General features: G+C 36.4%; 2 protein-coding genes across 6 annotated transcripts in view; one reads left to right on the forward strand and one right to left on the reverse strand.

The window, feature by feature from the left end:
- Window positions 1–7,367: 7,367 nt before the first annotated feature.
- LOC122079273 (coatomer subunit alpha-1-like) lies at window positions 7,368–19,984 on the reverse strand. Its single transcript, XM_042645610.1, has 3 exons — window positions 19,590–19,984; window positions 10,705–11,199; window positions 7,368–10,571 (listed from the first exon to the last, which is right to left on the reverse strand). Exons 1-3 carry the CDS (start codon window positions 19,795–19,797, stop codon window positions 7,618–7,620), a joined length of 3,657 nt encoding a protein of 1,218 aa, XP_042501544.1. The 5' UTR covers window positions 19,798–19,984; the 3' UTR covers window positions 7,368–7,617.
- A 4,213-nt stretch (window positions 19,985–24,197) lies between these two features.
- LOC122079230 (G patch domain-containing protein TGH) overlaps window positions 24,198–27,607 on the forward strand; it is a 28,314-nt gene continuing 24,904 nt past the window's right edge. Inside the window, exons 1-2 of one of the 5 annotated variants that reach the window (XM_042645508.1) lie at window positions 24,198–24,338; window positions 24,502–24,669. In XM_042645508.1, coding sequence (XP_042501442.1) covers window positions 24,535–24,669 — 135 coding nt within the window. In that variant the 5' untranslated portion in view covers window positions 24,198–24,338; window positions 24,502–24,534. Of the gene's footprint in view, window positions 24,339–24,390; window positions 24,670–27,607 lie in introns of those variants that run through there. The other 4 variants (XM_042645510.1, XM_042645509.1, XM_042645511.1 and 1 more) reach the window with 4 other exon arrangements.

Below are 27,607 nucleotides of genomic sequence, written 5' to 3' on the forward strand. Positions count from 1 at the left end.
AGATAAGTGCGCTATCTCAATATTCTGATACACAATTTTTCTACAATAAGCCATACAAGTTCAGGTATAATTCTCCTTGGAAGATGATAACTGTCATCAGCCATACCCTGAAAATTTGCTCCATCAAGTAATCTAGAGTTTACACTGTTTGGATTTAGACCTTTCAGCTCTGCATTTGGCAATTATTTCACCCAAGTGAAATGAATAGAAAAAAAAAAGTAAATATGGAGGAAATAATTCAAGTAGAAGCAGCCATATAGCCTGTTGACCATCTATACTAAATATGATGGATCGAATCCTGAGTGATTAAACTCTCTCTCTTTTTTATTCAGACAGAGTCTCTTTGAATCCATTGAGCAGTCTCTATGAATCCATTAGCAATATTTGGAGCAAAGCAGATAACAGGGGTAACAGGCCTCCAATTTGTGATGCCCAAGTTTTGCTTCATTAATTGTCTTGGTGGTGGACGTAACTGCATGTAGGACACTTTCGCTTGGCCGATCTATATTGATATGTCATATAGACAGCCGGTACCTTATTATAGTCTGTTGTAATATGCTTGTGGATGATTTATAGTTGTGCATTAGGTAGACAACCAGCACCTAATTATACTTAACCATAACTAGTCAATCTTTTTGCATTGATCCTTGCACTTGTCCTTGCTTGGAACCTCCATGTAGCTGACCCCATTAAGTTGGGATAAGGCTTTGGTTGTTATTGTTGTTGTTTTATTTATTATACAAAAACAGTGTTGATCCTTCTCGGTTGCTCCTTCCAGTTAGCTATGAGATTATCTGCATCATTTCTCTTCACTCTACTTGTAGGGCTAAATAAGAGAAGTCTTACACATTCTGAATTAGAGCTCAGGCCATTGCTTGATGAGAACTATAGAAAGGAAAACCTCTCTCTCTCTCTCTCTCTCTCTCTCTCTCTCTCACACACACACACACACACACGAGTTCTGAGTCAATACAGTTGGTCTGGCCTTCTAGCATTTATGCTAACAAACATTCCACAGTGGAAATGAACTCAAAATTAAAAGGGTAGTCGAGAAATAGTATATACAGATCAATGCATCATATTATCTAGACTTTGATCATGTTGTCATCCACATCTAAGTCAATACTTCGATGGGCATACATTAGGAAATAGTAAATTTACAGAAACAAACATTAAATTGGTTTTTTCTGCTTTAGAAAAAAATGTTAAATTAACATTCTACCTTATTTTTGCACAAACAAGTGTGTGCTAATAGACTGTATTTTAGGTATAAGTTGGATGAAAATGATAATGGAGTGGTAATCTGATTCTACTCTTGGGATATTTGAGTACTATTGAAATTTTCTTCTACAATGACACAGTTGAGTTCTTGCTTTACAGCATTTGTACTGAAACATCTTTTACAACCCAACTTCTAGATTAACTAAAAATGAACCTTACTGGCTCATAGAGCCAGCAAAAACCAAAAAAAGAACCCTGTGTCTCTAGTTTACAGAAGGCCAACCTCTTTACAATCATACCAACTATATATGATCCTATTAGAACTGGAGTGGAATGTACGGAAATAATGAAACATGATCAGTTATGGGAGGCACTATTGCAGCTAACAGGCAACTGTGATGAGGAAAAGGAATCGGTGTATATTTTGCAAACCACTGACAAATTTATGGCAAACATAATACCCACAGGGAGATTGTTGTCAGCTAAGATGCTTTCGAAGGTGGCTCACCACAACTGAGTAACCAATCGAGGCTCCGTTTGTTTCAGTGTAAAATTTTACACGTAAAAAGTTACATGAAAAATATTTATAAAATTTTCAATTTTGAAAAAATTTCCTGTGTTTGTTTGTAAGAAGTAAAATGTTTTGTAAAATCTAATCTTAAAAAAAAAAAGTGTTTGTAGCAACATCACCAACAGCCCCGAGTTGAGTATAAATCGTAGCCCAGTCCATCTTTTTTATTTTTTTTTTTCATGAGGCCCATAAACAGTTTGGGTTTCAGGATTGATAATGATCGATGGATCAAGGGTTTTAATCCTGACCACTCATTGATCTCTTTGTAGGTTGTGTGGAGTAGGCAACCTAAAAGGTGATTTCTTTGTAGGTTTGGCTGCAGGCTAAGAGGGGATGACAACACTGATGATTTTCTTTTTTCTTTTATTGACGGCAGGAGTTTACCGGTTGTCCAACGGATACTACTCTCTGCTCCCCTAGGTGGGATCCCTGAGTTTACAGAGAAGGAAGGAACATATGCGATCATTGTGGCGGTGGAAAGTTGTTGATCCTGCAACAGAAGCAGCTCGTTAATAGCCTTACAAACGACTTGGCAATCGAGTCTCCATCACATGTGAATGAACATCCGGAATGCTTAAAAGCTCTAGATCATGTGAAATCTAAAATGAGATTTGATCTCATAGGCGAGGAGATGAGCGGAGACGGACGAGAGGGAGAGGAGATTTGTACTGCCATGGTTGTCCCTACCATACTTGCAGAATAAGGTTTGTGTTTTGTCCAAAAGGTGGGGCTCGGGGGAATATCAAAACCAACGCCTTTTACGGGAATGTTTTCCGTCCAATTTTGGGGTAAAATTTTCCGAAACCTTTTCCAGAAAGGAGGACCGTCGTGTAAAATTTTACATCAGTGAACATTTTCCAACTTATTAAACAAACACTGGAAAATTTGATTTTACTGTAAAATTTGTTTTACAGCCGGTTTTACGTTGAAACAAAAATAGAGCCTCTAGAATGTAGAATCTCTTCTCACTTTTTCCAAGGCCATCCTGCCGTTGTCATTCATCTTCTAAGTTCTAACACTCGTTCTTCTGTCACTCTTTCTCCTCCAAGCCTCCATGACACATGGATCCTTCTTGTATATGAACCATATGACACCCTCTATCTTGTTCCCATTGGATTGGCATGAAATTTTTCGTATACAAATATATGTTGTAGCAAACCATTGCTATATTCTGACTTGCTGCTGATCATGGTAAAAACAATATAATAGATTTGAGCCTAGATCCGATCACATCCTTGTACAAGTTGTCCTTATACGTTGGTTCAAGGAAGTGTGGCAAAGACCATTACTAACAACCCTTAAGCCTTCTATTTTTTTTTATATAAAATGTGGGACTAGCTTCATCGAGTTTCTTTCTAGCCAAATGTAATAAGTGATAGACACTATACCTGCAAGCCACGCTTCTTTAAATGAAGATGATGAACCTTCTGCTTCCACCATAAAATCATTTCCAAAATTGAGGATTGAGGTTGCCACACGACTCCAAAATACACCAAGAAGGCGCTCCAAAATAGAAAGTCATTAAATATCTTCAAAAAAGTACCAATGTAAGTCCTTCGAAATGTGAAGGCCATTAAGTCTAGGAGAAAGTCCCAATGAGAGTCTAGAATTCTTCCAATCACTCCATAAAAAGGCTTCATGTTAGCATTTTGAAAGAAAAAAAAAAATTAAATGAAATTGTGTTTACAATTCTTCTATGAGAAATAGAGCCACAATGAGATTCTGTTCCTAAATGAGAGGCTAGGCTTGGGGTGAGACTCTTGAAGTCGTATCTTTCTTCTTCTATCTCATTTACTCAATTATGTCCATGTAACTATCAGGCAAGTTTTAAAGTTCTACAGTTGTTCAATCATTTAGTTGAAGATTAGTTGAAGATATTCCCTATTGTGCATCATTTCTTATTCAAATTTAAAGTTTCACTTAAATTTGATCACTTTTGGATGCTGAGATCCTATTATCTTGATTTGGTTCTGAGATTACCAGGGAAATATCAGTCTCCATTATTTGGATTAATGAGATAAAAGAAGAAAAATATGACATGAAGAATCTCATCCCAAGCTAGGTTACTTTCTCCTATATTTAATGGTCTTTACATTTACAAGGACTTACATTGAACATTTTTCAAGATATTTAATAACTTTACATTTTTGAGATTTTTCACAATTGATGATGAAACGAATCTATTGGCATTCTTTATGACTTAGAGGATAATATAACTAACTAGTTAAATTCATATGGGTCACTTATCCCTCGTAAATGAGCTTTCAAAATAGGCAGAATACAATGAAAAAATAATTAGGCTATGGCCCAGATAACCAATTAGGCTACTTATTTAACCTATTAGACTTGGATTGGGGTTTTGTCCCTGTAGTATGGTATGACCCGATTGGTTGTGACCTACTGGATCAACCTGACTTGGAGGAATTTTCATATGTAATGATATCTTGTTGTGTAAGTAAGTGAGACTTGGGGGTTTTTCGTGTTAGGGTTCTTGGACGAATGTTCTTGCTGTGAGTTTAGGTGTTCTTGAGAGATCTCCATTGTGATTTTCTTCTAATATATTGAATCATTTTCTTTTTTGTCCGAGGATGTAGCACGCCACATCGATATGTGAATCTCATTAAATCTCTGTGTCATCTTGTGCAAATCTATTTTCTTTATTTTTTATTTTTTTTTAGTGTTTGTTCTGACACTTCTATGTGTAAATATGTGTTTGAAGGAGCTCCCTGAAGCAGCACCGATGGGTAATGGTTGAACTAGATAGTGAGAAAATAGGAGAGGAGTAGAAGGAAAAACCAAGCTACCAGAGAGAGAGAGTGGTTGCACCTTCCCATCACCGGGGCGGCTATTAAGGAGACAGATGACCCTTTCTCCTTTACACATCTAAGGAAATGATTGTTTGTCCCACGCCTCCATTTAAATGACAAATTTAACCCTATTTACAAAGTAGGTGAATTATGTGGGATGGGCAAATAAGTAAATTTACAAAAATGAATTATAGCCAAGTTGGTTACAAACAAATTTTCCAACATTTAAAACATTTGTAAACGATTCACAAAGTTCCTATCGAGATCAGAATTTCGATTAATCATTCTTAGAAAATTTTCTCAAGATACTCTCCAATTGAAAAGTGGATTCATATTAAAAATCTCCTCCGTTGATAGATACACATTTTGAATCTGGCATATACTTATATAAACCTAATGTAAACATCAACCATTGGTATACCAAGATGCACAAAGTATAATTGCAATGGAAGTGACCTCTCCTTTAAGGTATGGGATAAAACAAAACCATCATAGAGCTTTGTTGCATAAATAATTAATGGTATCCATACAAGATTCACTATGATTATCACTAAAAATACAAAATGAACGCTCACATTTATACTTTGGAGTCACATTTCGAAAATATAAAATGTGATAATTCCATGAACAATATGTCCAATACTATCTATAGTTGTGAACAAACTCCCACACCTCTCTCTCTCTCTGACAGCTGCTACAACTCAGCTTCCCTAATTTCATTTGTAACACAGGTAAGGATTTAGGGTTTTCAGAATCAAATTTTAATTTTAGCAAAGGTTAGGATCAATTGATTTATGTCGAAGTGGAGAAGAGAAGATGGAAGGAAGAGAAAAAGTAGAAGCATCATTATATCACCCCCTCCATCCCTTTGGAGAAGAGTGCATGACCATACTAGGTGGGATGTTCCAGCTGCGTTGGTTCTAGTGGTGCTTCCATGGTGGTGATAGGGAGAGAGGGGCGACGAAAGAGATCATACTTTTTTCTGTTCCCAAAGCCAGGTTCATTCCCAAGGAACCAAAAAAAAAAATGGATGTGCCAAACAGTTTTAGGTGTTTTTTGTTCCCATGGAACAAAACAAAAGAACATGAGAAACGTTCCACAAGAAGATTACCAAAGATGCCCAGTTGACATCCTACTAAAATAATCTCTCCATGTATCTTAAGAGCTCTAAAAATTGAAATTTAACCGTTCACAATAGGAAACAAAGTAGAGAAATAGGGGCAGTTAAGCTGATCGAACTGTGATGTCATTAATAACAAGCTAGAAAATAGGGGCAGGAAACACCAAAAAAATCCCTTCCATTATTTATCTACTTTATTTCCTTTTGATCCTGCAATTGAACTTCTTAAAATCATTTTATTCAAGCCAACTCAACCCAGAGCTCAACCAGTAGCTATATTGAGACTAAGGTTGTGTTTGGTATGCATTCTAGACCAAGAATGTGTTCTCGATCATTAAAAACGCTGTTTGGTATAATGGAGAAGTAAAGTGATTCTGTACAGTTGGAGATGTAGCATAACAAGGGGTGGTTTACTCTTGAGCAAGTCCTCTCGTTGCCTACGAGTTGTTCGATGAAATGCTTACGAGTTGTTCGATGAAATGCTTACATGCAATCTAAAATCAAGAATGCAACTCAGCCAACATTTGTCCAAACACTGTTCTCATTCTTTGTTAAGAATCAATCTGAGAATGGGAATGCATATCAAACACAGCCTTGGATAAAAAGGACTTCCCAAATACAATGCAACAGCATGGCAGAAGTTGAAATACAGAACATACAAAATAACACAATAAATAAAATAAAAAATAAAAAATTGTATCCAAGGATAAAAGATTACCATAGTCAACATCCGTCATGGGAAGAGAAGAATGGTCTGATGAACCATACATGAAGATTTGTTTGCCACCTTGGCACCACAAACATGGTAGTCTACATAGTCTCTCCATTAAGAAATGGCAAGGACTAGAAGAACTTCCGCCTTTTTCCCTTCACCCTCAAAGCAGTTATCTAAAAGGAGATTCAAGCTAATATTATCCTTATATCCCTGGGTATAGGGCAGTAACCATCAGAATATTAGGACCATCGGCCACTTCAAATGGTTCAACAGCCCCTCCTGATGGTTTGCCAACAATTCAGTGCTCAGGCTCAACAATGGAGTCCCAAGATTTAATTCACTTGCTACTTAGAGATGTGAAACAATAAGAAATTGAGTGATAAATCAGACATCATTATCAATTTTCTAACAGATATAAGGAAAAAGGTTTAAAATTTCAATAAGGTAAATAACAAGCTCAAACGCCATAAGCTGGATTATGGAACTACTTTACTGTTCTCTCCACTAGTTTCAAGTCATTTTAAAAGGATGGTAATGAGTGTTATTTTTATTATCCAATTTTATGGGTTTCCTGTTCATCTCACAAAGACAGTGAAAAAACTTTTTCCCTCTCCACAAACACTATGTTTCACAGTTATTGTATCGATAAACACCATCTGAATGAAGATGAAAGTCACAGTATCATTAAAATCAACTAAAGACAACCACTAGTCACATAAAAGTGAACATCTGGTAAGAATTGAAATTCATCATAATAAGCATGTGCAGAACATTTAAATCCTTTAGACAGACTCTATAGTTGACATTAAGCATACTACCATCTTCGAGTAAAATGGTAAATTTGCTCTTTTTGTTCAATATTAGAGCAGAAAAAGGTAAACATAATATAAACCACAAGAAAAATTCTAGAAGGGTAAAAGGGGAAATTATAACTAAACTGAAAAGGGATATCTTCTAAGTAATTGAAAGAGACAAATATAATGACTATCACTAACAGCCACCCTCCAAAAAAAGGGGAAGTAAATAACAGCACAAGCTCTCAGATGATTTTCAAAGGAAAAAAAAACTGAAAATATTTACGTTTGCTGATTGGGCTAAATCAGATGCCAGTACTGGTAAATTAACATAGAGACTTCCCACCTGTTCCCTTAAATCTATGTGGCATGTCAAGGAATCCTTTGAATCATCTAACCTGGGAAAGGGAACAAAGCAGACCAGATGCATCTGATCCAACCATGGAAAGGTCACAAACAGTGCAGAGCTGCCCCTCAAGTGTAGGTACAAAATGTGAACCACAATATGGGCAAGATACATATTTTTGTCCACGGTATATTGGCATGAATGTTGCTCCACAAACCACAAACGGATTCCTGAAGTCATAGTTCAACTCATTTGCATCCTTCATATTTCTGTCACAAGCCTGTAGAACTTGTCTGGCCTTCCTCACAAGATTTTCATTTGAAGGGTTCGTTTCCAAATACCGCCTTGCAAAATTGCCTGCTGTAATAAAGTTTCCAGCCTTGTAGCAAATACCCATAGCACTATTCAGAACTAGCCTCAGATGGATTGTCTGAAGATTGCAGTGGGTAAAGTAGGCTGCCAATTCCTGCTGACGTACCACATCATCTGTAATTTCCTTTCTTTTGATTTCCATCTTCAAGCCCAGGACATATTCCTTTGCTATATGAATCAACCCCTTAACTTCATCAACTTCTTTCCTTGATTCGACCACAATTAGTGGAATTGTGTGCAAGATGTTAAGGAAAAGTCGTAAAGCCTCAACAAACTTACCTTCCGTGGTGGCCTTATAAGCTGTTCTAAGTTTATCATCCAACTGAGAAAGCCCAAACACAAGGGCTGGTGGGTACCTCACATTGGGGCTTGCAGATTCACTCCATCCCCTCTCAATTGCCATGGTGATCTCTGGCACAGAATCAAATCCTTTTATGTATGAATGACTGCTCATGCATAAATCAATAAACAATGATTTCATGGGAGCAAAGTTCTTCATGCCCAATTGTCGGTTCAATAAGCGCATTGCAGTATCAAAATTCCCGGCTGCTGCATGCTCACCAGCTAGAGAAGATCTTTGCATCCAGATTTCAGAAACAGGCGTGCCTGGTGTTGGGGCTATAAATGCTGTTGCCCGCCCACTAATGGCTGTGCTTGGTGAACCAACTTCAGTAGGTAGATCCAGGTCCTCGAGATCCCATCCTCCCTCCTCATCATTCCCTTCATTGATTTCATCATTGTCAATTACAACCCCAACTTCTCCATTCAGCATGCCATCCACATCAGCAATGTCCAGGTCCTCAACCCAATCACCATCAACAGCTTCATCCTCTTCCTCTGGTGCTGCCATGCCCATATTATCCAGCTCACCATCAAACATGCCTTTCATGACCCTCAAAAGGGGCCAATCTCCACCACATAAAACAGGTGTTGGAGGAATTAGAAGTGAAGGCACTTTTCCTTCAGGCACAGATGGAACAGTATCACCCAACTCACTAGCAAGCCTATCAGCAACTTCCTTGAGCCCATGAACTTTAGCTGTGACATATGCAAGAGGCAAGTGTCCAGCATTCTCTAGAATTTTTACACGTTCACGAATATCACCCAAATACAGGGCATTGTGAAACTGCCCCATTACATCATTCTTCATCTCAGCTATTCTCAGCATTTTGGACAACTTGTCCAGATTCCCAGTTACAAGATATAGAAAGGACAGCCTCTCAAAATTCTTTGTCCTTTGGTATGCATATTCCACAATGCTGGCATTTCCTTGTCGGAGGGCCTCCACACCTAGCCTATACCAGTGCTCTTTCTCATCTATCTCCTTTGCCGATGCAACAGCTATTTGAATGTTACCGCTTTCTAGTGCTAAACCAAATCGAGTTCTTTCATCTTTGACTAAATGAAGGGCAACTCCTGGGAATCCCTTCTGTTGCAGATAAGCAACCATGGCTTGTCCACAGAGCTTTGAACTCCTGATCATACTCATAACATGATCAAACCGTTTCTTTATGAGTGAAAGTTTGAAAACATACTCAGTTGCATCAATTGCTAGGGAACGGTTCTTTCCATCCCTGTCCAGACAATAAACAATGCTCTGAGAAACCTTTGTGATGTACAAAGGAACATCAAGGGTTCTGATAATTCCACCATCTCCATTTGGAAGGCAATATTTCATGTGGTTCAAGGTCGTATATATGAAAACGCCATTATCATCCCAGGCACCACTCTTTATGCGGATTGTCTCATGAACTGTACATTGATGCATAAGCTTCTTGGTAGCAATTACTATAGCATGTTTGCTGAGCAAAGCAACAAACTCCATGTCATTCGACCAAGCAACATATCTAATAAAGGGTGTATGAAGTTCTCCAAGCACAATTCTCTGCTGAAGATCAAAGATGGCCACCCTATCTTCAGCCCGGCATAGTAGATTGCCAGTCCCAGCATAAAATATTGAATCAGCAACAACAGGAAGGCTGCTCTTCTTCACAATTTCATTTTTCAGGTTCTTGATTAATGCCTGGTTGTTACTCTTGTCAAGCACTGCAAACCGATTACGAGCCACAAATACAGCTGAAGTTCCAATGCCTCTCATTGATTCTTGCACAGGATCAACTCTACCAATGCCATCCTTTGGTATGATATAAAGTTCATAAGATCCACCATCCACATCTGAACAGATCAAAACAGCATTTTCCGTAGGGCTATGAGAGAGTGTTCTCGGAACCTGATTCAAGCTGATCGAACCAGGTCGTCGTATGGGAATTACTTGGATATCCTTTTGAGTCGAGAACTCATATAGACGCAAGAAACGATCTCTAACATAGTATAATGTATCTCCACTTAGGGAAAAAGCAGGTCGTTCTCTCTCCAACTTAAAGACAATCATACCACTATCATGACCAGCTGCTAAAAGGTTCATTTCGGGATGAGAAGTAAGAACCCAAAACCGATCATGTTCTCGGCGGAATGTCTGGATACCAGTTCGTTTAGTGACATCCCAGACACGAATACTTTTATCCTCAGAGTTTGAGACAATAATGTCTTGCTTCGCAAGGAACATTACACTGGACACATTGTTTGTATGCCCTCGCAGAGTGTCCACTTCCCAAGCCTTGGTATCTGAAAATAAAAGGAACAAGAACTTTATTTAGCCCATTTATTAGAAGAATAATAAATGTCAAAAACAAATAAACCAAAGCAACAATACACATATCTCATCTATCAAAAAACAAGAGGCGCATCTCATCTTTACCATTCATTCGCCACAATTTTATTTGACGATCGTCTCCTCCAGATACGATCAGTGGCAGACTGGGGTGGAACGCAGCCCAGTTAACTCCACGATCATGACCTTCTAAGACATATTTAACAACAGCATCTACTCCCCCAAATAAATCTGTGTTCATTTCACTAAGACGAAGAATGTCATCTGTTGGAGACACAGTCTTCTTTCTCAAGCTCCCTATGTCCCAAACACGAATTGTTTGATCCAAGGATGCTGACACAACCAAATCCTCTTTTGGATGGAAAGAGGCACACATAACATAATGATTATGTCCAGTTAAAACCGAAACACAAGTGCGTGATTGCCAATTCCATATTCTAACTGTTTGATCATCACTGGCACTAACAATCCAGGGGTACTCATTGTGGAATTGGACAGTACGGATGTAATCAAGGTGTCCAAGAAGGGTAAATAGACAGCGACGCATCTTATAATTCCAGACCTTAATCATGTAATCATCTCCTGCAAAACCATTAGTTTTAAACAATTAGCTAACACGACCAAAATTTTATACAAATGTAAGCATCTATTCCCAAAGGAGAAAAAAAATTGGATAATAATTTATGTCTAAAGCGATAATCCAGGTAAAGCTGAATTGAATTCTTGGCATATGGAGGTTCGAGTGAAAATTGGGGTTGGAGGAAAAAAAATTGTGATTGTAATGCCACCAGTTCCTATACAGTGCTAATTGCAAGTCCCACATGCAAGGATGACAATTATATGTATAAAGATCTACAAATTGAGTGCAAAAACATGCATCCACCAAAAGACATCAAATTCCATACAATTACAGGTAAAGAACAAGAAGTTTCTACATCACTGATATTTGGAGGAAATTTATGAAGTTACTCATTTCCTGATCTGCCAGACACTAGTGTGAATGGACACAAAATGCTTCAGGGATGCATTTCTGGGTTTTCTGAGAGTGTGATTTTGAGAAATAATTCGATCACACAATTCTGTTGAGAGAAAAATTATAGAGCGCACTCATGTCTTGATCATCCAAACACTTGTAAGGCCATGAATTTGTTTTAGGGACACCGCTCCATTGTGGCATGTGCCATGTGGCTAATGTCTCTTGGAATTAGATGGGGTTGAGGATTCATCCTGAGGAGGGATGTTTGTGTTCATCCCTAACACTAAATCATTCCATATTTGGTTATTAAATTTCACTTAATTTTGCATTCAAAACCCTTTGCTATAAAATGTAAAATAAAAATTACATGTAAAATGTATCATTACTAAATATGGTAAAAATTTTAAGTAGTTTATACAATTACATGGAAGATCACACGGGGTAATGGTTGCAAAAGTTTCTCTTTTTAAGTTTGAATATTTCACTTCCTTTCCCTTTAAATTTCCCTTGCAACCAAATATAGCCTTCAAGATTGCATCTTACACTCACAAAATCACCTAGGGCTTAAAAATTCAGAAATCCCTTAGAAAACCAGAATCACAGGAACAAACCCAAACCAGATACAAGAAAAAACTGATATTAGCAAATCAGTAACTCAGACATGGCCAGAGACCTGGTCAAGCGGTCTACTAAGGCTGGGAAACAGTACTGTAAAATTTGAAGTAAAACTGATGAACAGATTAAGACAGGCCCAATAATCTTACTTGAACAAGAAAACTGAAATTTCAAATTCGATATCATAGGGGATTGGATTTAATCAGAAATCAAAGAATGAAATATTAACAGTTAGAATCAGATAAGAAAACCTGAATATGAACCTGAAATCAAATATCAGAAATTAATCAGAAACTGGAGATTTAGATAAAACAGTCTTAAAGTAAGATTCTATGAATCGAATGGAAGACAAAAAATTTATGCCAGTAATTGATTAAGAATCAACACCGATAACCAGATCTAAAAGCAGAACTTGAAAATCAGATTCTAAGACTGAGAAATTTACAAATCCTAGTATCCTACTTAGATAAGGAATCTCAGAAATCAATGAAAGATGGGATTTTAAATACCAAAACAGTAGCAAGACTTTAAGTAGCAGCAGCAGCAGTTTTGGCCTTTCCTATCGAAGAAGGAGGAAGAAGGGCTCAGCCCAAGGATCGAACCAACCACCCAGCTGCATTCCAGATCTGGTCTGATATGGATGGGTTGAACCAGCCTACTGATGAGCTGGTCCACCTAGTTAAAGTTTGTTTTATTGTCTTACTTGAGTCATAATTTACTTGAGTCCCACTACATATAAGAGTATTTATTTTACTGTTTTACTTGGGTCCACTTTACTTGAGTCCCATTCCATATAGGAGTATTTATTTTACTGTTTACTTGGTTCAAGGTTTCGATTGATACCGTTGAAATTTCCCACATTTCCACGGTATCCCAGGACTCTAATACCAAATACCATGTGACTTTTAAAAGTCACTGGTTTCGACCAGTATCTACCAAAATTCCAACATTTCAACCGAAAGTGGACCAATGGGTTCGACCCTTTGGGTGGAACCAGCCTTTATAAAACCTCCCTAAATGGGAAACCAAGGCTTCTTATTTCAAAATTTTTTCCTCTCCCCATATTTCTTATATGTGAAGTGGGAAACTTGGGGAGACACTCAAAAGTTTGCCCGTGTGCTATCAAATCTTCATTCTAAGCTTAGATCTTGTAAATATATAGCAAATCTACCCAAGGAAGGGAGCTTGGACCAAAAAAGTAAATCCTATCTTCCCCAAAAATTGATTTTTTTATAGAATATACTTGGACACTCTACTTGGAGTTGATTGTTGACTATTGACTGTTGAGACTTGAGACTTGAGACTTGAGACTTGAGACCTGAGACTTGAGACTTGAGAGATAACTCATAATTATGTAATATTATTATTCATTTTGGATCATTACATTATGTTTTGTTTGTTTTAAACTTTTAATCATGTATTTCACATTTTTAGTTAGTAACTTATATATGTACTTATGTAGTATAGTTCAGTCAATGACTTAACGTACATTAGTCATTAGCAAACTTTGGTCAACACCACAAACATGACTTTAGGTGTTTTTCCCATAAAACTAATAATGTGAATGGGTTAGAAATGTCTAAAATAGGATGTACACAAAAAATAGGCAAAAAAAAACTCACTTTGGGGATCGAAACCAAAGTTTCCAACAAACCAGGGAAATTTTCCATTGTTTCCTTGAAATTTCCTAGATTTGGACCAAAATTTAGGTCTCCCCAAGGATCAAAACCCAATATTTTGAACCTTGACTAAAACTCTACCTAAAACAAAGAAAACAGCTTACAACAAGGCTAGCGAAGTTTTAAGCTTAGTTTGAGTCTAATAACACTAATAGCAATTAAATAATACAAGAACTTGAAACAAACCAATTATGAAAAGTAACACGTGAATAATACACATGCCAGGTTTGAACCAAACAACTGGTTCGGAATTGAGCCATACCAACCCAAACTACAGGATATTCTTCTCTTCCTCTTCTTTCTAGCCAAATACTGCATCAAAGTCTGATTTCGAGAAAGTCTTTGATCATGAAATTCTGTTATGAGAGAGAAATATGAAGGGTATCCATGTCCTGAGTTGCCGAACACTTGTTTTCAATGTACATGTAATGATTCAAGGAAGCATCTTAAATTCTGGGCATTTAAAGAAACAAAAAAGACAATCGTTTCGAGAGGGAGTCTGATTTCAAGCAATAATTTGATCACCAATTATGTTAAGAGAGGGAGGAGAGAAGATCATCGATACTTATGCAACTCAAAAGCTTAAGTTCTTATGCAAGAGTATCAATATCTGCATCCATAAGTGTACACAATTTACAGATTATATGATAATCACAATCAAATTATTTCAAATTACAAAAATCAAACAGTTCAAAAACATACATGATATTGATCTTCATTCCCTGAATGGTCCATAAATGGAGCCCTAACTTCCATATGCTTAGATATGGAAGAATAATGGACTAAGATAATGGTGTTTCTCACTGGTGTGTATAAAAGCGGCTTGCATGATCATTTATCTCTTCTCAGCACATTAGATGACAATTGCTCTAATCATGTTAGAAAATAAAAAAACAAAAAAGGTTCATTATTTCTAGTTCTCAGTGACAGGTCAAAAGTTTGTAGTATGTGACCATAACTACTTGGGAGTTTGGTGTTGAAAGTCCTAATCCCAAAATTAATGCCACAAAGTCTTCTTTACAATTAAATTATACATAATCATTTGTAGAGAAAAAAAAAAAATGAAAAGGCGTGTAAAGATCTGCACTGCAGGGGATTACAGTCCTGTGGTACTTTAGTTTCTTCGCAATCAGTCACGATAGGGGAATATCCCTACTGTGATATATGTTTAGTCATAAAGCTTAGTTAGTCTTTTATTGTTAGTTTAATTTCTTGTAGTGCTTGTAATTAGAAATTGACTCTTAGTAAATTTCGTACTAAGAATCTAATAGTTGGTATTATAAATAAAGGCAAGGTAACACAATAGAGTTAGATTGAACCCATCGAGTAATATACAATAGTTTACTATATTTGCTTAGTGATTTCTCTAATGGATATTCCCTTGCACCATGACATGTGAGAAAAAGATGTCCTGAAATTTCATTCTTTTTTATTCTTGTTTGCCTGTGAGAACAGAGATTTTTCTGTCTTCAAGGAATATCCTCCTCTTGGGAGAGAAGGAATAGGGAGTCACCACATAGATTAGGGTCTGGGGCCCAAATGTAAAAACATGATTCCATTCAAACCGGTCCAACCTTGAGATCCAGTTCGAGTCAGGTTTCGGACCAGGAAGGTGTTAGGCACCTTGGTCAACCCAATTAAACCAGTCTTCCCTTTTATTTGGTATTTTTATAAGATAATAAATATTCTAAAACTAAACATTTTCACACTCTAATTTACTGAAATAACCTACAAATTAAAATACAGAAACTTCAAAAAGAAAAGGAAAGATGACTTACCTGTGCACATGCTGTGCAAAACAAGGTTTAGCCCATGATACAATACAATGTAAAACCTCTTTAATTAACTTGAAATAGAATAAACTACATCAATTACTGTTATCAGAAAAGAAAACCACTATTTCCTAATCACAAAAAATTTCATTTTAATGAATAATTTACAACAAGAAAAAAAGTAAAATATATGAACAATTAAAATTAAAAAATCATTCAATACTAAGATCAGCACCTACGCTACAGAGACTCTCCAAATAAAAGAGCAACCCAGTGCACAAAGCTCCCGCTACTGCAGGGTCTGGGAGGGGAAAATTTATGCAGTCTTACCCCCTGCTTCACAGGAGAGGTTGTTTCCAAGTTCTGAACCAACATGTTGCAATGAGCCAGAGGATCTCGCCCATTAGTCTCAAAATAATATTTACAAATAAAAAAAAAATTTACAACATCAGGCCAAATGACCAATTTATCCCTCCTATGATATTATTCCTAAAAATGCCCTAAAATCAGGAAAAAAAAAACTATAAAATGCATGCTGAATCATTGATATCAGAAATCTACCAGAAAATGTTTATGGACATATGTTCCATGATGAAGCCCTAAAATTACCAAAATGCCCCTATTTATGCACATGCACTCTGAAAAATGCATGAATCAATCTAAACTAAGGAAAAACATGCAAATAATTCAGAAACTAACAAAATAACAGCTGCTGATATGAAAATATCCAGAAAAATTAATCTTGAAATTTATGGATAAATATTATACAAAAAAATGAAGTAGAAGTCTAGTCACATAAGTCCTATTGCTAATTTTAGATTGGTGCGGATAATTTTAGTTCTCATATGATTAGCCCAAATGAAGTTCAAAGCTTAAAACCACCTTTGAAATGCTTAAACTTATGATAATGCTTCTATATCGAATATTTGTCAAAGAATGTCAGAAATCATGTAAAAATCCTAAGAAACATATTTAAAATATTGTGATGAGTGGCCATCAGAATTAAGTGAGGAAGGAACCAGATGAACCTGATTGTGACAATAATTTTTTACTACAACGCATGATCAACACTACAACTGTACATGATAATGTAATATGATGCAATATTATACGAGAAAAGAAGAGTGATCAAATATACATGTGACATTTAGTGAAAGGAAACTATAAAAGAAACAAATCTCACTTGAAATGTCTAGCTGACACATAACAGATACAAACCTATGTTAATCGAGAAGAACACACATCAACATACTGCTGCTGTCCACTTGGGATAGCAGCAATATGATCATGATATGCCAAAACAGTGAAAATTACATGCCATACAATGATATCTAAAATATTAATATAAATATATCTCAGAGATGACATGAGCATGCATCATAAAACACAAAACTACCTAATGTATAGACCGAACTAAAGTGAATCAGAAACATAGGAAAACACATAAACAAACAAAGAAAATGGTAGATCTGTGAAACCGAAAAGACATAGAAATAGGTCATGGTAGCACCTAAATATACTTTGGAAACCATTTACGAACAATGAATCAAATGTTAAACCTTCAGCTTATAGCCCCTGCCGAGCGGAAGCAGCAGTCATATGCCAAACACTCATATGATAACAACTAAGTAAAGAACTTATCCAATGAGAAGAAGTAAAAAAAAAACTCATATGATAACTAAGTAAAGAACTTATCCAATGAGAAGAGGTTTGAAAAAAGAAGAAGAGGAAGAAGAAGCAATATGGAAGAGACTGACTGTTTCTGCCAGAATAAACAAGAAAAAGATTGAAAGCTGTGTGCCAGAGTCCGTTCTGGCTTAGAAAGTTACTGAAGTTCGCAGATTGCAAAATGTGGATTGCAGATTACACGGATATTCCCAGGTCACTTATCCGTATCCAAAACGTGGGATGGAGTTCCTCTTTTTATGGTTGAAGAGACCCTCCGGTCCTCAGTTACATCTAAAATCCAATCTCCCTGAAGTCCATTGTATTTCGGGGAAATAAGGGCTATTTTAGATCAATGGCCTGAAAAGAAGACCTTTCCCTTAAATTATTTCAAGACTAGATTGCGTCTGCTTAATCTCCAAGTGAAAGGCTTAATCAGGTTTCTTGAATATTAAACTATTGATCTGAGCTGTCCAAGGGTCAAATTGAGTCTATCCAGATGACATTTGGCGGCTCAAACTACTCAAGCAGAAAAGTCCGAACTTCTAAGTATTCTCAGAAATTAACGTCAAGCAAGTGTGGGTCAATGCCCAATGAAGGCTCATCGGTGTTGCAAGTGCGTCAATGAACCTGCAGTCGACGTCGACTTGGGCTCGTCAGACATAAATCTGCATAATATGCTGTGACGTTGTCCAAAGTGGTCCAGGTTCAGACCAGGTTAGGTCCAAATAGATTAATTCCCTTATAATATCACAATCCACAAAACCAAATTGATGATTCAAAAGGCATTTTGAAGCTTGTTCCAAGCTTTGTTAAATGACGTGAAGTTTGAGGACTATTTTGTTTAGGAAAATCATTTTGACAATAAGTCCCACGGAGCTAGAATGGAATCTTTTCCCAAATAATGTTCAATCAAATCATTTTACACCATTGTTCAGTTGAAGATTTTAATAATGAAAATGATCTAGTCACCAAGTTTGATCTGATTTCAATTTCATTTGAGTCTTTGCCTCACTTTTGACCCTGTCAATCAGTACCAGGGAATTTTGGTCATTCACACCTTAAATAATTCCGAACGTCACCTGAAGCCATGTGAAACCTCCAAAGCCATAAAAATAAACTTCCACTCACTAGTCTCACTATTTCAAGATACCCAATCATTATAATTAGGTCTGGATTCCGGGTGACGAAAGGAGGTGTCTACACTTTCAAGTTTGAAGTATGATTTTTTCTCCTTCTCTTCTGTTGTTTTCTGAATTATTTCATACCTGCTTTATTCTATTCAATATGTTCGTAGTCCTATAGTTCAAGTTTTCTAGTTTAGCATTCTAAGTCAACTTCCTAGTTCAGCTTTCTAGTTTTATATTTTTATTGTTTGCAGCTAAAGTAATAAAACATCATGCATGCAAAGATCTATCCCTTAAAAGGCTGGGGTAGTAACATTGAACCTTAACGTAACAAGATATACATGTTAATGTACCAATCCAATGCAATATCTTAAGAGTCATGTCCATGAGCCCTAACTCTATATTGGGATCTTGATCCACCAGTGCATTGAAGGGGGAGGAAACCTCTACTGTGAATCTCTCCTATTGGGTCACTTTAGCACTCCCGAGGTATTGCTCCCCCTCCCCAAGGAACAGAATCATCGGTCCAACCCTGGCTGTCAATATGCATAAAGAAAGATTGCCAATCTCAAATTGCCATCATTAAACTGTCTTAATACTTGAATAAGAAGCTCAGTGACGTAGATGACAGAAACCTAATTGGGAAACAAAGGTGAATATAATCGCCTTTCTCAAAAGAATGCTTTGAACTCAATAATCTGATTTGCAATCTAGATCCAATCAGTGATCTGCCCCAATATGCTTGTTCCCAGAGGCTACTTGCATTTCCATCACAGAAAAAGTGAACTGATCACCGTAGCATTCTTGGATCTCATTGTACGAATTTGTTTTGAGTACAATTAATGCAAATCATCACAAATTCCATGACCCAATCATCGAAAATTTCACTAATCAGATGAAATACAAGCAACTTACTGATCCAACCAATTTACCAAGAGAACCAATGCAAGAAATGAACTTCGATGAGGAAGATCTGAATCACCACTATACAATTACACCACATTGTCTCGATCTACGTTTCGCATAGACTCCAATTACCACCATAGATTCGCATGACGGTTTAGATAACAATTCAAACAAATTGAACCTGAAAATGAAAATGCTGATTGAAAGAAACAGAAGCAGATGAGTAATATACCCCCAGACACGAAGAGCGGCTGAGTGTGATGGAAATGGACACCACGAACTGGACCGTCGTGCTCATCGAATCTGTCAATGAGAGTTCCCATCCTGTAATCCCATAGCTGGATCACTCCGCCATGGAGGCTGACCAAGATCCATGGTCTCCTACTGTGGAAGCTCAAGCCCTTTACCCTATTACTCTTCGTCTCGAACTTTGTCAGCATCGTCTTCAGCCAATCTCAAATCCCAAATCACTGAAGATGAAGAAGAAGCAAAGGATTTGATCCAAAACTAATGCGACGAGTTGGTCGCAGATCTGAAGGGAGAGAACAAACGTAAGAGTTCAGATTAAATTTCGGAGAAGAAATGGGAGAAATTAGAGAGAGAGAAATAGGTATATAAACACTCTGATACGATCTCTGCTTCTAATTAATTACGTTTAGCGCCATTCAACCCAAAAATAACTGTCAGACGGCCTTGGAACCTGCATAGGGAGCGACTGGGTCAGAAGCGGGATAGGTAACGATTGGATTGGAATCTTTCTTATCTGAATAAATTTCAAACCTATCAATTAGCTTCCATCCTTACGATTATAGCCCTTAAAATTGGAGGAAAAAAAAAAAAAAGCTGCCTTGTTGCGTGGCCCTGAACCCAAAGACTGTTTACCATCTTAATCTTGTGAAATTAATTCTATCAAAAAAAAAACTCTTGTGAAATTAATACGCTCCATTTTTTTGTGGTGGTGGAAAATGAATTAATTCATTCGAACGTAATATCTGCATACATCTAATGGGATATGAGTTTTCTTCTATCAATTGGAATTTGGTCAAATTATTGTACGGTCAATGATACGATTTTTCAAGCTGAAAAGATAACAATCTTATTGATCCTCTTAGGAACGTAAAAAAAAGTAAGAAAAATAAAATTGGATGATAAATGCAAAATTTCTTCTAGTCGACAAAAGAGTAGATGTTTGAACACCTGATAAATAAGAGATTTAAGTCCTTGTAATCCAATTCCACATTAAGCTACTTGGTGCAATTGAGAGTGTCTCCAACAAACCATTGTGAATGGTCATAGCTTCACTAAGGGCCCGTTTGATAACGTTTATGCCGTTTCTGTTTCAAGAAACGGCAGAAACATAAATTTTCGTTTCTAGAAACATAAACGGAATTGAAGGTGTTTGATAGGTCATGTTTTTAGAAGTCGATGGTAACCAGTGAAAGAATTGCCACAAGACATTTCCAGAAACGGCAAAACAAGTTGAACTTGTTTCGTCTGGGTTGTTTCTTGAACCATAAATAAGTAAAAATTTATATTTCTATTTCTAAAAATAAGTGAAACGAAACAGTTTTATTATACGTTTTTTGCTCCGTTTCTACTGTTTCTGGAAACAGAAACGGCAGAAACGAGTTTCTTGAAACTTTATCAAATGGGCCCCAAGTATAGAATAAAATATAGCTAGTTTTCAAAAATACAAAAAATAAATATAACTAATTCGGACCTGCCAAGGCGAACTTGATTGCAACCATCCCTAATAATAATACCTGAACCTCCTTGGCCACACTCCCGACCTAATGATGCTATTGCACGGATTTAGTTGGTGGAATCCTTGCCGCTCACCAATACATTTCATTGCCTTCGATGTATATCAGTCCACCTCGCTTACCAAGTATGTTTAGAGTTACTATTTTATGCATATTCTCTCAATCTTTGTTAACAATTCAGTGGGATCACTTTCTTGCATATAATGCTACAAACAATATCAATGAAACACGCCAAGTTTTCACTCAATCTCGTTACATGTTTTTGGATGTATTATTATTCAGTTTATAAAATGGAACTAAAGGGAGATTCATGTTAACTTTTGTGGCCCAATTGCCACATTAGCATAAGGATGAATGTTGCAAGGTGGTTAGGTTGTCTACAACAATCTCTATTGTGTAGGAGTTAATATCTAGAGCGGGGTTTATAATTCATAACTAAAAATAAATAAAAGTGATTCCATTCCAACTGGTCTAAATAAGAGTTAAGTTCATATCAAGTTGCAATCCAATGAAGACATTAGGCACCTCAATCAACCCAATAAAAATTAGACTTCACCCTTAGGAATTGTATATCATAAATGGTCAACTATCAAACAATATACTGTACTCACTCAAAATCATGAAAAAATAGCAAAATATAAACGACAAGAAAGCGGAGAGGTCAAATTGATAAACCCGTATCAAGCTGCCTATGCATGGTTAATATAATTTTTTATTATTATCAAAACCTATCATGAATTATCCACTAGAAAAAGCTCAATAATAAAACTCCCAATCAGAAGGGGATGCAGAAGTGAGTAAGAAAATGGGGGGATAAACCATAAGACATGTGACAGGAACAAAGATGATGCTCTCGCAACAAGGCGATGAGCTCAAGATTACAAGATCAAGAAACATAACGGAAAGAAAGGCTATGTTTGGTTGTAAGGGGAATTAAAGGGAATGGAAGTGAAATTTTCATACTTAAAAAATAAATATATGCAATCATTACCCATGTGACTTTAACATTAACTTCAAATCATTCCATATTTGGTTATAAAATTTCACTTTACTTTGAATTCAAAACCCTTTGTTATAAGATGTAAAATAAAAATTACATGTAAAATATATCATTATTAAATATGATTAAAAAAATTAAGTAGTTTGTATAATCATATGGGGTAATGATTATAAACATTTATTTTTAAAGTATAAAAATTTCACTTCCCTTCCCAAATTCACATTGCAACCAAATGGAGCCTTAATGAAATACCCCTTTTCAAGGAAGTCCAATTTAGATTAAAGCAATGTTACAATAAAATTGGGCATAATCGATGACTTCGAATTATAGATTTATTGATGATTCATATGTCACTGCTCACAATTGGGTGCAATTCTTCTATCAAGAATGTGGTCAAAATTGTGGGATGGGCAGCAAAGAGAGAGGGCAAGCGGAGGTATGGCCTACGGTGAGCAGAGGGTTAAAAAATTGCAAGTCGTTGGAGCTTTCTTGTCAGAATTCCATCCATTGTCACATATTGAAGGCCTTGCAAAGAAGATTGAGAAATCTCAACTAATTCCATCATCAATTTGTGGTTTTATAATGAAGGGTAAAATGGTAAGTTTATCTTTCTTCAAAGGTAATTTGGGTATTTAGTAAATTTTAACTCCCTAATGTCATTACTAAACGTGAATCAACTAAAGGAGTGGATTTAAGTGTAATTTCATTTTAAAATGCTAAACGGGGGAGTACTCGATATTATTAGCAAACTGGGGTGTAACACAATATAAATTTAAAATTCAAGGACGGTACAAAATAGTTTTCCAATTCCATTATACACCGCTGGTGTATAGATCGCCTTCCCTATTTTAAATATGGAGAAATGAATATTCCCTCGTCACCCCCTTGTGCCCAAACATAAAAGTTGGCGAAATGACGCCCAACTCCTATAAACCAAAAAACCCCACTTATTGTTGATGCCCATGTGTGCTCCTCATTGGCCCCTGTGATAACATAGAGGTCACGCAACCACCAGAGAGCACATTAGTTTCCCTTTTTGGGAATATAAGAAAGGGACACATCTCTTGGACCCATCTCATCCCATCACTTCGGTGACAGAAAAAAAAAGATTGACCTTTTTTCTAAACCAGGATCCCATTGTTTGTTTAGTTTCGGGTTTGGTTTGTTCAACATACCAAATACAAAAATCAAAATCAAATTGAACAAAAACTATGAATAAAAAAAAAAAAAAGGATCGGTACCAAGGGTGTCAATTCCAAGCCCACATCGATAGGCCCGATTAATAAACATGTCGGGCCTAAGCTTGGCCAGTTTATAAATAGGTAGTACATGGTGCAAGGGGTAAGCTCGATGGGCCTCCTAACCGGCCCAGTCTGTTTATAAGCCCGACTCAGATCGACACTTTAGCTCGACCGTTTATATTGGTATTTTTGATTTTGTTGGGATAGAATAGGGTATATATTGATATATATATATATATATATATTTATCAATTATTGAATATAACTCAGTGTAATATATTTTTAAAATTTTTGTATGATTTAATAAAATAAATTAAAGTATCTTAATATAAGAAAAGTAAAGACCATTTAAGGCTTTATTGGTACAATATTCCATTTAAGGCCCGATCAGCCCAATTAGGATAAGCCCGATTAAAACCCAAAACCTGATCGAACCCAACACGACACAAACCAAGATCGACTCATTCATTAAATATGTAGGTCATAGTCCGAAAATATATTGATACCCCTAATCGGTTAAGTTTTTATTCGGGTTCCTTATTCAGTTCAAGTCGTATTTTAGGCTTTTAGCTGTTTGGGCCAACTTCATACATCTTTACCAAACAAAAAAGAAAAAAGAAAAAAGAAAAAAGGAAAAAAAGAAAAGAAAAAAAAAAGAGTCTTATTTGTTAGGACAACAATACACCAAACCCTTTGTCAAAACATTAAAGAGGAATAGAGTTTAACGTGAACGGTGATTAAAATATTAAAGAGAACACAAATTCTTAATTCGGTTTGAAAATAGATAATTCGGTTCAATAGATTTAATCATGAAATCAAAATTAATCGAACCAAGTAAAGATTCTAGCTATTGAAACCAAAATAAAATGTACATCGGTTCGATTACTACGTCACAATTCACGAAAGCGTCGCTTAACATACTAATAAGAAGAATGGAAGAACAGACGATTTTGGGGAAGCAGTAACCGAAGTCGAAGGTACGAGTTCCTCGATAATTTTGTTCTCCCACCTCTTTTTTATCCCCTTTCCCTCTCAAATGGAGTCTCTCCATGTCTTAATCCATTGTCTCGATATACTAGGGTTTGAAAAGTTCTGTGTTAACATTTCGCATACAAATGCATGATAATTTTTTTTTCTTAGATTGATTGCTGGGATTAGTTTCAGCTTACGATAATGGATTCGGACGAAGAAGATTTTGTTTTCATCGGGACGCCGATCGAGCGTGAAGAAGAGCTCACAAGCCGCAAGAAGAAAGCGGTTGCGGAGGCAGCAGGCCAGTTGCGAACTCTCCCTCCATGGAAGCAAGAGGTATTGGTTTTTCATTCTCATTCAGAAGTTCATACTCTCTCCCTTCCATTTTCAATAAGATGCCCTATTCGTTTACTTTCTAATTGGACAAAGTTAATTGTGTTGTGGGTGGTTAACGATTAAAGTCATTTGAGTACCATTACTGTTTTTGCATGAATTATTGCTACCCTGGTGGATGTTGTTGCTGTTGTTGTCCATGTTGGCTGCTAATTGCATTTATTGGTCATCCTATGAATTTTTTGGGATTCATGGTATGATAACTTGCTCTGGGGTAATGTTACTTGTAGAAGATGTGACTTCATAATGTCAAATTGTTAACGGTTAACATACATATTCCACCATGTATTGGAATGATTTCCATCTGACAGCTTGTTGAATAAAGTTCAACACCTCAGTTGAGAGCAGCCTCATTTTATTAGTATTTATAATGTGGTTCAATGGGATTTTTTTAGGATTCGTATGGTTAAAAAATTTGTTGCACTTCCATTACTAGCGAAAGGACTTGAGCTACCCTGGGGTTATTGTCTAGTTATTTATAAATTAGAAGCGACCACCAGGAGAGAGTGGTCTAAGTCAGCTCAAACACCGGGGGAGAGTGCTTGTAGACCATTGCATGCTAATTCCAAAAAGAGTACATGCCAGCTATTTTACATAAACCATGCCATTAGTAATGCTTTTTTTTTTTTTTTCTTTTGAACAAACTGGAGACTACATGAGAAGGTCCTGCCCAAATGATTTTCTGTGTTTTCATTCTTATTTGTTTCCCTTGCAGTTTATACGGATCTCTCTTCAAACTTCAAAGTAGTTATTCAGTGTAAAAAAAGGGGTATATCTGCATTTATGAGAGGCTAGCATAGGAGAGCAATTGATGTAGATTCTTTAGCAAACTAGGCTTGTTTTATTAGGAATAAGTATAGGGTTGGGTTGTATATGTGTTGGACCGTCATTCCATGTGGTTTTGAGTGTAATGGACCACTTTTATGGGTCTAAATTGGGGGTATGAAGGTTGCATACGGGATTTAATAATTTGTTTCCTTTTTAGTTGGGTTCAATTTAAGTTGTGAGCCTTTGTTATTTCTTAGAGTTAAGTCATTAGTTGAGTCAAGTCATTGGTTTCTTTTTTTTAGTTTGTTTCTATTTTAATTGATTTTTAATAGGCAATCAATTGTGAGGTTTCCTTTTTTGGAGCCTTTTAATTGTTAGGCTGTATTCCCTCCCCCATTATCACAATTAATACAAAGCAAGGAGGCTCCCATAGCTGGAATGCTGCTTTCTCTATGGAGATTTGTCTTGTGTTTGATCAAGGCTGATGGAACTGGTGTTTGATCCAGTTGACTCTCTGCGGTGGATAGCCCGAGAGGTCCTCTTCTAGTTTATTATCTTCTTCTCCAATTTGTTCAAGGATCCATTACTTCGCCTCATTCAACCAGGTACACAGAATTCACAGTCCAGCCCTTATTTCCATTGGTTTCCTAATTGGTTCCTTGTTGTCTGAGACACTTCCAGGCATCACTTTTGGTTGAAATTTGGACCGATCCTCCCTCTCGTATAGTACTTCACTCGATCCAATTTGCAGGTCATTCTGACCAGTGGTTTGTGAGATATTAAAATCACCCTATCCTTGTCCTGTAGTGATTTTTGTCCAGTTTATAGACCTGAAGCTAGAATCGGTAGAGCAATTCTGATCTCTATTGTTTCCTGTGATATGTCTTCATGTTTATGGATCTGTTTAAAGGCTATTTCAATACTTATATACCCTTCCATAGTTGTTTATAATCATAGTTGTCACGGTGCCAAGGTGAACCAAGGCATTGGAGAGCTGCCTAAGCGCTTAGGCGACCGCCTTAAGGCAAACGACGACCAAGTGTTATTTTTTATTTTCACTATTTTGTAACATTATTTAATATGCTACATATACCTCACTCTTTTTCTAATATTATTTAATATGCTACATATACCTTATATCATAAAAAATCAACATTAAGCCACATCAAAGTCATAAAAAATCAACATAAGCCACATCAAATCATTAAAGATCAATATTAAATTACATTAAACAATAAAAATTAACATGCAGAGTAATGCTCATGTTCTATAATAAGTTTTACTGGTCAAATGATTTTATTTTTACATAAGACTTTTTGTATTAGGTATAACACAAAATTAGCTTTCCAAAAAGTCTAAAATTACTTAAATATGAGTTGTAATGACAAAGTTATATTCCGGTCAAACTTATTTTAAAGTGCACGAATGCTGTTAAAATTGCTTGAATGAAAATAATTTTAAAGACATCAAAACAAAAGATTATTTTACTGGACTTTTGGTTTTTAGCAATGTTTTACCATGATAAGATTTATAAAATTTTTAGAACCAAACATTTGAAAGTTGAAAATCGCCCCTACAACCAAAAATCCTGTTTTTGTTCTTGGGCTGGGGGGGTTGACTTGCTTAAATGATTTTTGGCATCAATAAGTCAAAAATATAAGGCAACTTGCAGTGCAATAAGGCGGCAGTCAACTAGGACCCGGGCGAACCGCCTGGACGCCAAGGCGGCGCCTTGCCTTGACAACTATGATTATAATCTGTTTTCAAAAACCTTCACTTCTGGACTCAATAACCTGATTTCCAGAACTGATTTGCTTCCTTATTTCTGATCTGTTTGTATTGCTGTTCTACAATACAGGTATCCTTGGCCTTGCTAATACTAGTTCTACATTATCAGTGTTTGAAATTCTGGCCTTTTTTTTTTTTTTTTTTTTGAGTTTTCCGAGAATTTTTTGATTTTGCAAGAAACCGAGGCAAAATGATACCAGAATTTATATGCAACATTTGTTGAAATTCCACCAAAATATTTGGATTTCGGCAGGAGTTGAAAGGGGGGAAAATCTGAAATTTCAAATGTTAAGCATAGCTGATTGTACCAAAATATTCCCCCACC

The sequence above is a fragment of the Macadamia integrifolia genome, chromosome 5 (assembly GCF_013358625.1).
Source record: "Macadamia integrifolia cultivar HAES 741 chromosome 5, SCU_Mint_v3, whole genome shotgun sequence".
In the NCBI taxonomy this organism is placed as follows: Eukaryota; Viridiplantae; Streptophyta; class Magnoliopsida; order Proteales; family Proteaceae; genus Macadamia; species Macadamia integrifolia.